Source organism: Carassius carassius, chromosome 9 (assembly GCF_963082965.1).
Source record: "Carassius carassius chromosome 9, fCarCar2.1, whole genome shotgun sequence".
In the NCBI taxonomy this organism is placed as follows: Eukaryota; Metazoa; Chordata; class Actinopteri; order Cypriniformes; family Cyprinidae; genus Carassius; species Carassius carassius.
Genome location: NC_081763.1, coordinates 20,298,318 through 20,312,779, shown reverse-complemented (window position 1 = coordinate 20,312,779; position 14,462 = coordinate 20,298,318). Strand labels below are relative to the sequence as shown.

Below are 14,462 nucleotides of genomic sequence, written 5' to 3'. Positions count from 1 at the left end.
TCATGCTGACATCACAAATGTTTATTTTCCTTGGCATTTTATTTTATAAAAGATTAATGCCCTTGCGTTTGCATTTGCATGCTACCTTTTATATTACTTCCTCTATTGCTTTTTGCTTACTATTTTGAATAGACTAAATGCTATTTATATGAATATAAAAATGAATAGTAAGATTAAGTATGATTTTTTTTTTTTTATAATTTCTCTTCATGTACCCAAACCAAATCAGACTGTTATTGAAATTGTGAATTGGAATTTGAATCGTATTGGGAATTTTAATTATAAAAAAAAACAAAAAATAAAAAACTAAAGAACCATTTCTTCCTCCATTCCACTGTCCTGCGTCAAGCTGTGTTGTGAGGGGCCTTTCATACAGAACACATATGAGAGGCATTTTTGTGTAAAGTTGAACTTATTTCGGCTGAACTGCATGTCAAGACGCAGAGCACGTCAGACACATTGATCTCACGTATGTTTGCATAGAAAAACAATGGAAAAGTAGCAGTGGAATGAAAAATTACTTTTGCGTGAACATCCCCTTATGAGTATGGCACAATAGATGTGCTTCAATAGGTAGAAAATGGCTTAATTTGTTCTTCACACAAACAAGGTCTTGTTGAAATCGTCTGTTGACATTTAATCAGGGTCGTTTTGTAATATAGTGTTGTTTGAGCTTATTCATGTGTGCTCGTGCAGTAGGTAGTTATGGATGCTGTTTTTTCTTATTCTCATTTTTTGCAGCCCAAGAAAGCTAGATGGAGAGAAACGGTCTTGCTGAGTTGTGTTTTGCAACTTCCTGTGTTTGGAGGCATATGTGGGTGTGCCAAGAGTGTTGTAGTTTGGACGTGGACTTGGCAGTCTTCTGCTGTCTCTCTGTGGCTTCTCAATTGCAGTGGCAAAGCAAAAGAATGAGTTTGAAAGGAAAAGGGAGAGATGGCAGACGATCAGCTCTGTGGGCAGGGGTGATTCACAGCTTACAGTAAATGGGCGTGATTCAGAAGTCTCGTTTGATTGGCATGGCACATAAATGGGCTGAATCCTGGACTGTTCTTATCTCCTCCCAGAGTATTGATAGGCTCTTATTTGTGGTCTGAAGAAATCATGTGTTCTTCTCATCTCTGGAGTCCTAGTTAGTAGCGAGACCAAAGGCCTGTCAATTTCTACTGTCTTCCTGGATCATATTTTTAGGAATCATAGGCACTTTCAGATTAACGATCCACACTTGCTGGATCTTCTTAGTAAATTATAGTTTCTTTTTATTTTATGTAAGAGTAGTGTTGCCAAAAGACCCAGTACTTCAGTAAAAAAAAAAAAAAAAAAAATGTTACGGTACCAGTTTTAGTACCGGTGGTACCGAGTACCCGGTCAACTCGGTTCTTGATGCATCTGAGAGTTGCGCAGATGCTCTCTTCATAAAAGCATTGAGACATGATGACATCAAAAGGAGGAAACACACTAAACTAACAAAACACTTTAAAGACAGATGCCTAGATCAAATGAAAGAGTTCAATTAGGTAGGTTTCCCCATACATTGGGAAATATCAAAACTTACCGCCACAAACAAAAGGCTTTGACTTGAATAAACATGAGCACTGCACGTGTCACAGTCAAAACCCGGTGCGGGTGTATCACTGTATTCCTATAGAAAACCGAATGTCTTCAGAAAATGATGAATGTCGTTTTCATTTCATCTTGCCTGTAATACCTGAGCAGCGATTGTGAGTGCTGGTTCAGCTCTTATTCTATTACAGTAGTTACCGGAGAAACCTCTCTCGCGCGCTCTACAAGCTCCTCCTGCTGGCAGAGAATTAATCTGCATATATATGCTGCAACAAATAGACTGCAAGGCTGATGGAAACACCGCTTCTGTTATGAGTACTATTAAATATTTTAATTTTAATGTCATTTCTGGGCTATTTTATTTAATTTCTTTAGCTAACTTAGCCGTTATTCTTGGCTTTAAAATTCAAAAGCCCTTTCAAATTAAATATGAACACAGTTTGGATTAAATTAATGTATAGTCAAAAAATTTTACTAGCATGTTTTTGTGTTTTGCTTTGGTACCAAAATTGGTACAGAGAACTGTGGATTTTCACTGGTATTGGTACCGAATACTTAAATTTTGGTACCGTGACAACACTACATCAGAGCAATCAGATGTTTTGGCAACAAGCCTTCTTCAGTGAATCATTCAATAGCACTTCCCAGAAGAATAATAAAAAAAGAGAAGTCCAATAATCACAACAGGTGCTACTTATTATGAACTCAATCTCATTGTACAGTCGTGGCCAAAAGTTTTGAGAATTACATAAATATTAGTTTTCAAAAAGTTTGCTGCTAAACTGCTTTTAGATCTTTGTTTCAGTTGTTTCAGTGATGTACTGAAATATAATTACAAGCACTTCATACGTTTCAAAGGCTTTTATCGACAATTACATGACATTTATGCAAAGAGTCAGTATTTGCAGTGTTGGCCCTTCTTTTTCAGGACCTCTGCAATTCGACTGAAAATGATGGTCCAAGAAAAAAAGACTTGAATTTAATCTCTCATGAATTTAAACAATTCGACGTTTAACATAAAGGGGTTTGTTACAGAAAAAGGAATGAAGTACACATGCTTGATCATCAGGCAATAGTTTTTTTAGATACATTAAATATAACAAACCTTTTTGGTTTCTCCCGTCTCTGTTGATGAAACCAGTGGAATTTACCTGCCGTGTTTTTCACCCTCTTGAGCCTCTCGTTGGTTTCCTCTTCTCACTTTCAAACGTTCTTGTTCAAATTGGAAAAAAAAATTTTTTTAGATCCAGAGACAGAACTGGAAAAAGGTGGCAACAGAAGACATGGATGAATTCTGTTCGTTAAATTCATAGACACAAAATCATACAATCTTACAGTTTGATTCCGAACGAAGGAGTCTTGTGGGCTCTTTTTAAGTGAATAAAAATAATATAGTGCAACTAGTGTATTCCAGTTCCTGAATGATTGACTCCCATTAACTTATTTATTTTAGCGAATCAAAACAGTTCCTTGACTAATATAGTCCAATTCCTTTTGAGTCCGTTCTTTTGATTAAATCAAACACTTTGAGACTTAAATCAGTATAGTTACATTCTGATAGTTTTACATAGCAATGTGAACGTTTATTTTATGAAAATAATTTTATACATTTACTACTTTTTCTCTTTGTTTAATATTCTTATTTAATACAAAACCCCTTAAAAGACTAAAGTAATTAAAAAGTCTGTATATATACACAATTTGCAATGGTTTTATTCATATTTTAAGTTTTAAAGTTTTTTGATTGATGTCATTTCTTCATTATTTGGCAGTTGCATTTCTTTTTCTCAAATAATTTTTCTTCGAAAAACTGATAGCTAATAATGGAGCCGTAACTGAAGTGGAAATGTTGAGCATAATTTTAACTTGAAAGGAGTCTTTAAAATCCTTGTGATTCTCACCCACAAGGGTTAGTGAGCAATAATCATAGCGTAGCTTAGCAAGCATTATTATTCATGATGGCTTATTTATGTTTAGACAGCATTGCATGTATGGCAGTCCCAAAATGCATGTTTTTAAAAATCTACATAAACTTTATAAAGCATTTATTTTCATGCTTCCTTCTCTCTCTCTCTCTCTCTCTCTCTCTCTCTCTCTCTCTCTCTCTGTCTCTCTCTGTCTCTCTCTCTCTGTGCGTGTGTGTATCTCTCTTTCTCTCCTGGTTGAGTTTGCTTTTGGGTATGTTTTGAGCTGGCACGTGCTCTGAGCTGTGGTTCCACTGGATGTTACTTAATGCACATTGTGAGCCCAACAAGTAATAAGAGCTCCCAGCTTTCTGTGTCAGTGTGTTTTTACAGGAAGCCACTGGAATGCAGCCGAATGGCCCACAGCTCTGCTTTAAGCCAGCAACGGCATAGAGGCTGTATTCATTTAGCTTGTCTCTTTTGCTCCCTCCATCTTTCCTACAGTCATTACATGGATATCTAGTGTAAAACATCCCAAGGGACAGAAACACTTTGCCTCCTATCTTCAGAACCTGTAGAAGACAATGCTTTTTTTTTACTTTTGCGTGGCCTGATATGTCCATATGTCTGTGTATATATCGGATTACAACTTGAATGATGATGGGTGTTATTTTCTATGTGCCATTCTATATCATTCTTCTATGTAAAGATTGAATCTTAGAATGTCAAAACAAAAGTTTAATTGGTTACAATCAAAGTCAAGTTAATTTTCTTAGTGGCCATATTTATAAGCACAAACAGGTGTTTCAAGCCATGCAAGCGCATGTTCTATCTACTTGAATGGAGAATTAGAATCTACCAAAGTTGGAAATTTCAGTGACAATTCAGATCAATAAACAGGTCAGAGCAGACTGTTTATAAGCTCTGAACAATAATTGAGCCTAGTGCAAGCAAACTGGTCCAAGCTCAGAACAGGTTTACTTGGGAACCAATGTTGATCTTGCGACACTTTCACTGCATAGTGCTGCAAAATCCAGTGAGAAGTGTTTTAATTCACCACAGAATGAATGTTTGCTATGAGATTTAGTGAGAAGCATTCAAATTCTGCATAGAATTCTCTGTTATAAACAGATCAAACAGCGCTGACAGAGAAAACCAGAAGTAGTTACGCTAACTATAACTGTGGTGTTGTGGCATTAATTTCAGGGTTTGTATAACCTTTTGAGAGAGAAATTCAAGCACTTTTCAATGAATTTCAAGTATTTCAAGCAACTAAAGGGCTTTAAAGCTCTATAAATGATCCTGTTTAAATATAATTTTTAATGGGAGGTCCAAAATATACTAATAAAATAACACGTTTACTTGTTTACACCACATTGCCACTATCACCAGTAAATGGCAGCAGAGGAGCACTTATTGGCTTATGCATCATTCATTTTGATATTATAAAATATAAAATCATTAAGAAATCCAATTTTGTCAGAGTTTTGCACTTATCTTGTCTATCAAATAAGAAAAGTCAACAGAGTGAATTTGCGACTGAATCAGATAAATATAAAGAGCACTCCTTTTATAATCACTGTAGATTTTGGTCAGTTCAGTATAATACTATAGAAAAATGGTACATTTAATAAGATTAGAATAAATACATTGTATGCTTCCAAACTTAATCTCAGTGCTTTACTGTCAAATGTGCATTACCAAGAAATAAACGTGTAATATTATTAGTAACTGCACTTAATAATGCAAAGCAATAGTAATTTTATGATTCAATTATCTTTATTTTTATTACTCCCACAGACAACACCCCCCCCCAAACGGCGAGTCAGCATATCTGAATACAGCAGTCTCCAGTCGTTATTTTCCAGTACCGTTTGTTGATGCTAGAGACACATAAATTACACAGTTCACCTTTAAGGTCAAGTGTATGCGTTTCTGCATGTTGTTTTGAGGTTTACATTGCTTAGTATGGCTGGCTGCTCTGTGGAGTGCATTACAACTTACAGGCCTGCTGTTGCAGGAGGATTATCAGCTCATTATGGGCCTGTTTGCCTCAGTGTGTCCGGTGTTCTCTTCCCCCAAGCTGCCAAATAGACCTGAGCTCTGGCACTGGTCCCAGCTACAAAAACTTTAGCTCTTTCTCTTTTCCTGTCACACCCACACACACTCACATGCATCCTATCAATGCCAATATAGTTGTGACCAGGAAGTAAAGTTGACCGGGCTGAGAGAGCCCAGCTCAGGGAATACTAATGAGGACTCTCCAAAGCACAATGGCATGAAGCTTCTCTCCTTTCCCAAAGTAAGTGTTGAAAAAAGATTCAGGCAGACTAGTTTTGCTTTAAGCCAGATCAGCTAATTTTAAATTTCTTTGGTTTACAGAGGACACACACACATACAGCACTGAGATCCAGAAAATAGGATTTGTCATCAAACTATAACAATAACCTCTATTTATGTGAGTGGTTTTTTTTTTTTTGACCTGGTCTTGATTAGTTTTAGTTTTGCTATCATCTGTTGTACTGTAGTCGCCCCCCTGCTGTCCGGTGCTGGTGGTCACCCGGTGGCTGCCTATTCCTGCTGTGAATGAGCGGTAGTGTGGTGTAATACATCAAGACTCATGGATGTTGCATAAGACCCTCATGCATGTTGGCCCCTCCCCGTATTCTCCCAACAAGCGTCTTTACAACTGACAAATAGCAACGACAGCAAAGCCCCCTGTTCTTCGCCCCACAGTACCACTGCTGTTTGTTTGTACATTAATGCATGTACAAACACATGCAGCATATGGTGCTGTTCTTTTGGATATAGTTTATGCTTCCGTTCATACAGGAAACTTTTTTTAGTTTAAACAGTGAGGTGGATTGCAATGGTAAGGAAAAGAAGCAGGGGTCGAGATACTTGAGATTTATCTCTGAAAATCTAGTAAAATGCGTTGAAATGTTTAATGCTAACTCAAGGTCACCTATTGTTATTTTTAAATCTTGTGAGAAAAATAGAAGTTGATCTATACATTTTGGTCTTGCATACGTGGGTAAAACATTCAGACAATTACGCACTCGTATTAGTGAACATTGCAGTAACATTCGAACTGGAGATATGCGCAGTCCTATAGCGTCTCATTTTAGACAAGCAGGCCATAACGTCAGCGTTTTACAGTATATCGGTATAGAAAAGGTAACAAAACCCTTAAGAGGAGGAGATTATGATAAGAAATTATTACAGAGGGAATGTTTCTGGATTTATACTTTAAATACATTGTCACCTTTAGGGTTGAATGAGGATTTTGATATTAAGCCATTTTTATAGAGATTCAAAATGTCTTTGTAGCATGATTTGTTTTTGTCACAAAATAGACATGACTTGTATGTGTCACATGACTTGTATTTGTCACATGATTGCTTGGATGTGCCTAATTAAGGTGATCACCTGTGTCTATTTAAAGTTGACTTCATTTTACATTGATACTGTGCCTGATGAAGACCTGAAGGTCGAAACGTTGCTTGAGCTTAATTAAATTCCTCTGGAGCAGTAGTTTTCAGTGTGCAGACTTCACTTCTTTATTTGATTATATTATATAGTTGTCTTGCACCTGCGTCCTATTTGGATGTTTGGGATGTGCACATCATTTTTGTGTTATATGTTCATAAGTTTATATACACAGTCATCTGTTGTGGGCATTCTTGGCAGTTTTTACGAGGCTTTTTTAATAGTGTTTATATTGATATCGGAATTATATTGTATCAACCAAAATTAAGAAATATATTGTGATATCAATTTTGGCCATATTGTCCAGCCCTAGGCAGAAATTGGTCCAACATTTATCTGGACTAATTCATCTCCAAGAAGGGATGGTAAACTCCTTTGTGCTGCCTGTACTGTACTCTCGCACTCTGACTCTTAGTAAAAGTTACTACAGAAAGACAAAAACAAATCCAACTAATAAATGTTTAAGTAGTGAAAACGAAAGCCAGCATTTGTTTGGGGTTTTCATAAAAGGGTCATTTGCAGGCATGGGAATAATCAATAATGAGGCTTTGATTACATAATTTCATATTTAGCTGGATAAAGCTGGCTTTCGGTTGGAATATAATAAGAGTCTGTTCTCTTCAGACTTTGGTGTATTGTGTGTATGGGAGGTGCTGGGATCATTTGTAAACAATGCCTTCCTTGATGCCAAGAGCTAGTTTGCTTTTGTAATTGTTCATCTCGTTTTCGTTTTTTTCTTTCTCAACTGGAGCCATCCCTTCTTTCCTCCCAACATGCATGCCTTCCAGTCGTCTCTGCATCATTAAAGCGCGGGCATACTCTACACAGATATTTAGCCCTTGGCCACCTGCCCACCTTGTGAGCCTCATTTGGTGTGTTTATCCTGTTTCCCATTCAGCCACTGTGTGTTGTTTTCCTCTAAACTTGGGACTTACATCTGGTATGCAGAGCTACAACTTCACACACCTACTGTACTTTTAATATTACAAGAAAACTGTATGCTTAAAATCAGCCAGTATGACAGGGAGCTGTGTGTGTGCTTCTCTGTGAGTTTCTGTGTATACACCGTCCTTGCACTGCAGCCTATGCTCTGAGGCAGGCTTGCTGTTGTGCATCTATTCAGCTCACTCTATTGTGAGTAGGGGTGCTAATTGCAGCCTGAATGGTCTCGGCTAAATGTTTTTTGACCGTTTGAAAGCATGAAAGAGAAAAGTGGCACACAAGAAAAGGAATCCCTCCTTTTTGTTTTGTTTTTCCTCTTTCCTAATGGCGCAACGGAGTGCTCTTGGCTTTAACCTTCAACTCCCATGCAACCCTGTTTCCCCTCCCTCACTAGAGAGGCTCCTCTACGAATCAGGAATCGAGGTAGATATAAATAAAGCCCGGGTGAGGGAACAGAGATCGGATCCTGCCAAAGCTGTGTGGGATGAACGGGGCGGTCGCACATGTACTGAGCTACAGCTCCTTGGCAGCATTTCAAATATGAGCTTTAGAAGCCTTGCGAGCAGCAGACATATTGTAACAGGGATGGCCAGTGTTCTGCACGCAGCCTAGTGCTTCTCTCAGGATGGTCGGGCGACATCTCTCTTCAGGTACTTTTCCACTTCTCTGCGACCCCACCCCCACCAACCTTATAGTACGATCCTCCACGCATTGATAACAGGTTTTTTTCCTTTGCTTTGCTCTCTTCTGCACTGCTGCTGTTTGATCTGGAAGTGTAGCAAACATAAACAAAGCAAACAAAGCGCAAATCCCTAAAGCTATTGCATTGCTTGTTAGAGACTAATGCAGGACAGAGGCTTATCTGATAAGCTTTCTTCAGTGAGACACTGTAAGATATTGATGGCAACACTAAGCTTTTTGGCTTCTGTTCACATTTGATAAAATGGCGTCCTTTACTACGCAGTGACTGTACAGAAAGACAGTGTTTGTGTTCGAAACACCATCCTCTCTTTCATAGATTCCCTCCTTTTTTCTTATCTTTAGTTGAAAGGTTTTTTTTTTTTGTTTTTTTTTGCATGGTTGGAGACAGATAGACTGGTGTGCATGAGGACTGCCACTTTGCTCAGATCTGACACAGTCTGAGCCATGTCTGTGCATGTAAAGACACACAAAAACAACAACAACATTGTTGAGCAAGTGCCATGAGGCTGGGCAGCATTTGCCAACTAATTAACACAACAGGATCCTGGTATCCATATGTAGGCATTAGCACTGCTTTCAGTATTTTTATCAATCTGTCATATTTAGAATAAACACATTTCTTTGAAGGCAGAGTCTGCAGTTATAATCTAGTCCAGCAGAGGGAGATGGTTGTGGTTGGGAGAACCAAGACTTTGCGGTAACAGCAGTGAATAACAAGGACTCCAGGCTAGCAATTATACAACCCGAATTCCGGAAAAGTTGGGACGTTTTTTAAATTTTAATAAAATGAAAACTAAAAGACTTTCAAATCACATGAGCCAATATTTTATTCACAATAGAACATAGATAACATAGCAAATGTTTAAACTGAGAAAGTTTACAATTTTATGCACAAAATGAGCTCATTTCAATTTTAATTTCTGCTACAGGTCTCAAAATAGTTGGGACGGGGCATGTTTACCATGGTGTAGCATCTCCTTTTCTTTTCAAAACAGTTTGAAGACATCTGGGCATTGAGGCTATGAGTTGCTGGAGTTTTGCTGTTGGAATTTGGTCCCATTCTTGCCTTATATAGATTTCCAGCTGCTGAAGAGTTCGTGGTCGTCTTTGACGTATTTTTCGTTTAATGATGCGCCAAATGTTCTCTATAGGTGAAAGATCTGGACTGCAGGCAGGCCAGGTTAGCACCCGGACTCTTCTACGACGAAGCCATGCTGTTGTTATAGCTGCAGTATGTGGTTTTGCATTGTCCTGCTGAAATAAACAAGGCCTTCCCTGAAATAGACGTTGTTTGGAGGGAAGCATATGTTGCTCTAAAACCTTTATATACCTTTCAGCATTCACAGAGCCTTCCAAAACATGCAAGCTGCCCATACCGTATGCACTTATGCACCCCCATACCATCAGAGATGCTGGCTTTTGAACTGAACGCTGATAACATGCTGGAAGGTCTCCCTCCTCTTTAGCCCGGAGGACACGGCGTCCGTGATTTCCAACAAGAATGTCAAATTTGTACTCGTCTGACCATAAAACACTATTCCACTTTGAAATAGTCCATTTTAAATGAGCCTTGGCCCACAGGACACAACGGCGCTTCTGGACCATGTTCACATATGGCTTCCTTTTTGCATGATAGAGCTTTAGTTGGCATCTGCTGATGGCACGGCGGATTGTGTTTACCGACAGTGGTTTCTGAAAGTATTCCTGGGCCCATTTAGTAATGTCATTGACACAATCATGCCGATGAGTGATGCAGTGTCGTCTGAGAGCCTGAAGACCACGGGCATCCAATAAAGGTCTCCGGCCTTGTCCCTTACGCACAGAGATTTCTCCAGTTTCTCTGAATCTTTTGATGATGTTATGCACTGTAGATGATGAGATTTGCAAAGCCTTTGCAATTTGACTTTGAGGAACATTGTTTTTAAAGTTTTCCACAATTTTTTTATGCAGTCTTTCACAGATTGGAGAGCCTCTGCCCATCTTTACTTCTGAGAAACTCTGCTTCTCTAAGACAAAGCTTTTATAGCTAATCATGTTACAGACCTGATATCAATTAACTTAATTAATCACTAGATGTTCTCCCAGCTGAATCTTTTCAAAACTGCTTGCTTTTTTAGCCATTTGTTGCCCCCGTGCCAACTTTTTTGAGACCTGTAGCAGGCATTAAATTTTAAATGAGCTAATTAAGTGGATAAAAGTGTAAAATTTCTCAGTTTAAACATTTGCTACGTTATCTATGTTCTATTGTGAATAAAATATTGGCTCATGTGATTTGAAATTCCTTTAGTTTTCATTTTATTAAAATTTAAAAAACGTCCCAACTTTTCCGGAATTCGGGTTGTATGTGATGCAGTTACACATGCAGTTATTGGTGCATTTTTATTATATTATACATTTTTAATTATACAAGTTATGACCATAGCTACCATGCTGATGTAATGCAGATTTTTTTCTTGAAGCAAACCAAAGTGTTTTGATCGATCTAGCCAGATGCTGCAGTAAATGGTCATTTATATGGAAATAAAAAAATTTCCAAGTGATATGTAATTTTTTTTTGAGAACTTTGTATTTGTAAATATTTATATAAATTTAATTCCATGCCAGTTTTTTTTATATTTTCTTAAATGCCAAAACTATTTATCATCAAATTAAGATCTCTTGCAGATTGGTTAACTACATATGTATTTTATTACCACGAGCATAAAAACTAAATGGTTTTGAATGATTAGCTGAATGAATGAATATATAATAATATAGTTTACAGGCAAGGTATTTCAATAATTTCTCTTTCTTTCTCTCTTTCTACCTGTAGAGCTGCCCCCACAGAGTAGCCTGGCTGCCCAGTATGAGAATATATCCCCCAGTCGCAGTGCCACTACAGCCTCTACCAATAGCTGCAGCAGCTGGGATCCACTGATTATTGACGAGTGCGATACGGAGGCGTGGCCTTCCATTTCATGCAAAGAAAGCCACGCCCCTGCAGGATGCCCCTTGGACACTGAAAGTATCAGTGACATCAGCAGCATGAGCATGGCCACAGGAGCTGGCCAGCAAGGCCATTTCTCCACCAATCACCCCAGCAAAGCCAATGCAAGCCACTCAGGAGGTCTACTCTCTAGTCAGGGTGGGGCCAGCAGAGGCTGGGGCCCAGGCCCATCTCTTGCCGGTGGAGGAGAAGGGAAGAATGAAGTCTCCAGCCCATCAGGGGGAACCAGGGGTTGGGGCTCCTCCAACTTTAACTTGAACTTAAACCCCAATGCTAACCCCTCTGCCTGGCCAGTTCTGGGACATGAAGGGAATGGCGTAGGTGGCGGCAGCTCTGGAGAAAGCAACCCTCCTCCTAATATCTGTAGCCCACCAGGCACTCTGCCCAGTCAGGGCCCTAGCAGCAGTGGCAGTATAGGTGGTGCCAATGGAAATTCTGCAGGTAATGGTGGCAGTGGCAATGGCAGCACCACGTGGGGTAGCATTGTGCCCAGTGACTCCTCAGAGCCACACTCCACCCCATCCACGAATGTGTCTTTCAGCTCCGAACCTCAGAACCTTAACACTGATGGACCAAATCACACTAAGCAAGAGCCCAGAAGCCCTGGCCACAGCCTGGCTAACTGGGGGGTTGGGCCTTCATGCATGAGCTCATTTGTTCAAAATCCAGGAGGAGCCTCACAGGTCAATGGGGATGAAGAACCTGCTTGGGGTAATGGAGATGCCAAGTCTGGTAGTGGCTCAAAAGACTCTGGTTGGGACTCAGGGAGCAGCTGGGGACAAGGAGGGACCTCAGGCACTTCTGACTGGGGACAAGCTGCCTCAACTGGAGACTGGGGTAAGCATTCCAACAATGAGCCCAAAGGATGGGATTCTTCAAGCTCTCCCACCCAAGAACAGCATCTCAATTCTTGGGTCCGTGGGGCCAAAGCCCCAGCCAGTGAGGGAAGCAGTGACAGCATGGAATGCCATCCTCGTAGGAGGGTCTGTTCATCAAGAGATGAGGCTTCCCCTATTCTGCCTGCCCAGGATATGGACCCTCGGGTTCTGTGTAACACTGGCTGGGGACAAACACCAGTGCGTCAGCACACTGCTTGGGAGACCAAAGAAGCTGCACGCTCCAACTGTAAAAATGACATTGGAACTGAAGCCTGGGGCTCATCCTCAAATGCAGCCAATGTAGGACCAACACCAACATCTGGCAGTGCCAACCCCAACTCTGGCACTACATCCAGACCAGACTCTGGGGGCAAGAATGAGGGCCCCTGCCCCAGTACTGGAGCTGGGCCTGGATGGGGCACAGCCATGCCATCACCCCAGGCTAGCTCTGGTTGGGCAGATCCTACCAGCAACAAGAAACCTTCAAGTAGTCCTGGAAGTTGGAGCTGTACCCCAGCTGGAGGTTCAAGTGGCAACCTGAAGAAAAGTGGTCAGACTTGGGGTTCAGAGGAGAAGTCTCCTACCTGGGAAGACAGTCATGCTAAAGCCAAACCACAGGGCTGGACTGAGGGGCCCAACCATTCTCATGGATGGAACAAGGGACCTGGTGGAGAAAACAGGTCTGGTGGGGAATGGGGTGAACCTGGAGATGAAAAGAAAAATATTCCCTCCAGCTCGACCTGGGATGGAGAGGGTACTGGCTGGAATGAGGGTTCCAGAGGATGGGGCAAGCCTGCCCCAGGCACAGGAGGAAACTGGGGAGATGCACAACAACCCAGTATGCCATCACAAGGATGGAATAACAAGCCTCAGGAGGGCACCAATAGCAATAGTGGCAGTGGAAGCATGGGTTCTTGGGGAGGTCCTAGCTCTGTAAAACAGAGTGGCTCCGGATGGGGTGGAGGAAATGGTGGAGGTGTTAAACCTGACCATATTGGAGAGCCCACTGGATGGGATGAGCCCTCTCCACACTCCATCCGCCGTAAAATGGAGATTGATGATGGTACCTCAGCTTGGGGTGACCCAAGCAGTTACAATAAGACAGTCAATCTCTGGGACAGGAATAACCCTGTGATACAAGGCAAACCAGGACCTGGCAATGCCAACAATGTACCCAACAACCATCATCCTCATCCCCACCATAACCAGCCTCCCATGCAGACTCACAGTCATGGAGGGTCAAATTCAAACAATAATCACATTTCTCCTGATAACGCTGGCCCACATCCAACAGGGCCATCTCACAATAGAACAACCCTCATGAATCCAGGTAAGACCTTTACCTGGTTAAAACATATCACTCTATGTTTGTTTGATTATTTTGACATACAAGTGAAGGAGAAAAAACTGACTGTTCATGCTAAGAGAACATGCTAGCAGAAAAAAAGAGAGAAATGTTCAAATAAATCAGTCAACAGAATAGTGTTTACATTCTGTCTACTAGTGTAGTTCAGTATGGCATTTGAGCCAGGAGGAAGTGTGTAATTAGAGATGGGTCGCCATCTGGGGGGAGTATCACTAGGCCTCAGCAGGATACTTGGAACAAACCTGACACCCTCTGCTGTTTGTGTGTAGCTTTGCACTCCCTCTGCCAAAGCTGTATTTAGCATGGCATCCTCAGATCTCCCTTGTGCCAAGAACCAAATAGACATTTAATATTGCAGCATGATATACCAGTTTATGACATAGGAGCCTACAAAGTTACATTTGTTTTTGAAGATAATTAAACAAATAAAAGTTTAAATTAGAATAAATGTCTCAAAATAAATAAACTGTGAAATTCATGTTAATTTCCGTAATTCAAATTTTTTTATGCTAATAATATAGTTTATAGAGGGAAAAAATAAAATATCTAACTTTTGGACCAGACTGTATATACTACACAGTGCCAGCCTCAAGATAATTTAGTATATGGTTTATGATACAGAGAAAACCAAAGGT

At 40.4% G+C, this 14,462-nt stretch overlaps 1 protein-coding gene across 7 annotated transcripts in view; it reads left to right on the top strand.

The window, feature by feature from the left end:
- The window catches only part of LOC132149255 (trinucleotide repeat-containing gene 6C protein-like), a 68,106-nt gene that overhangs the window by 40,822 nt on the left and 12,822 nt on the right, over positions 1–14,462 (top strand). For 6 of the 7 annotated variants that reach the window (XM_059558341.1, XM_059558338.1, XM_059558336.1 and 3 more), the window contains one exon: positions 11,410–13,791. In XM_059558341.1, the coding sequence (XP_059414324.1) occupies positions 11,410–13,791 (2,382 nt within the window). Of the gene's footprint in view, positions 1–8,380; positions 8,546–11,409; positions 13,792–14,462 lie in introns of those variants that run through there. The other variant, XM_059558342.1, reaches the window with a different exon arrangement.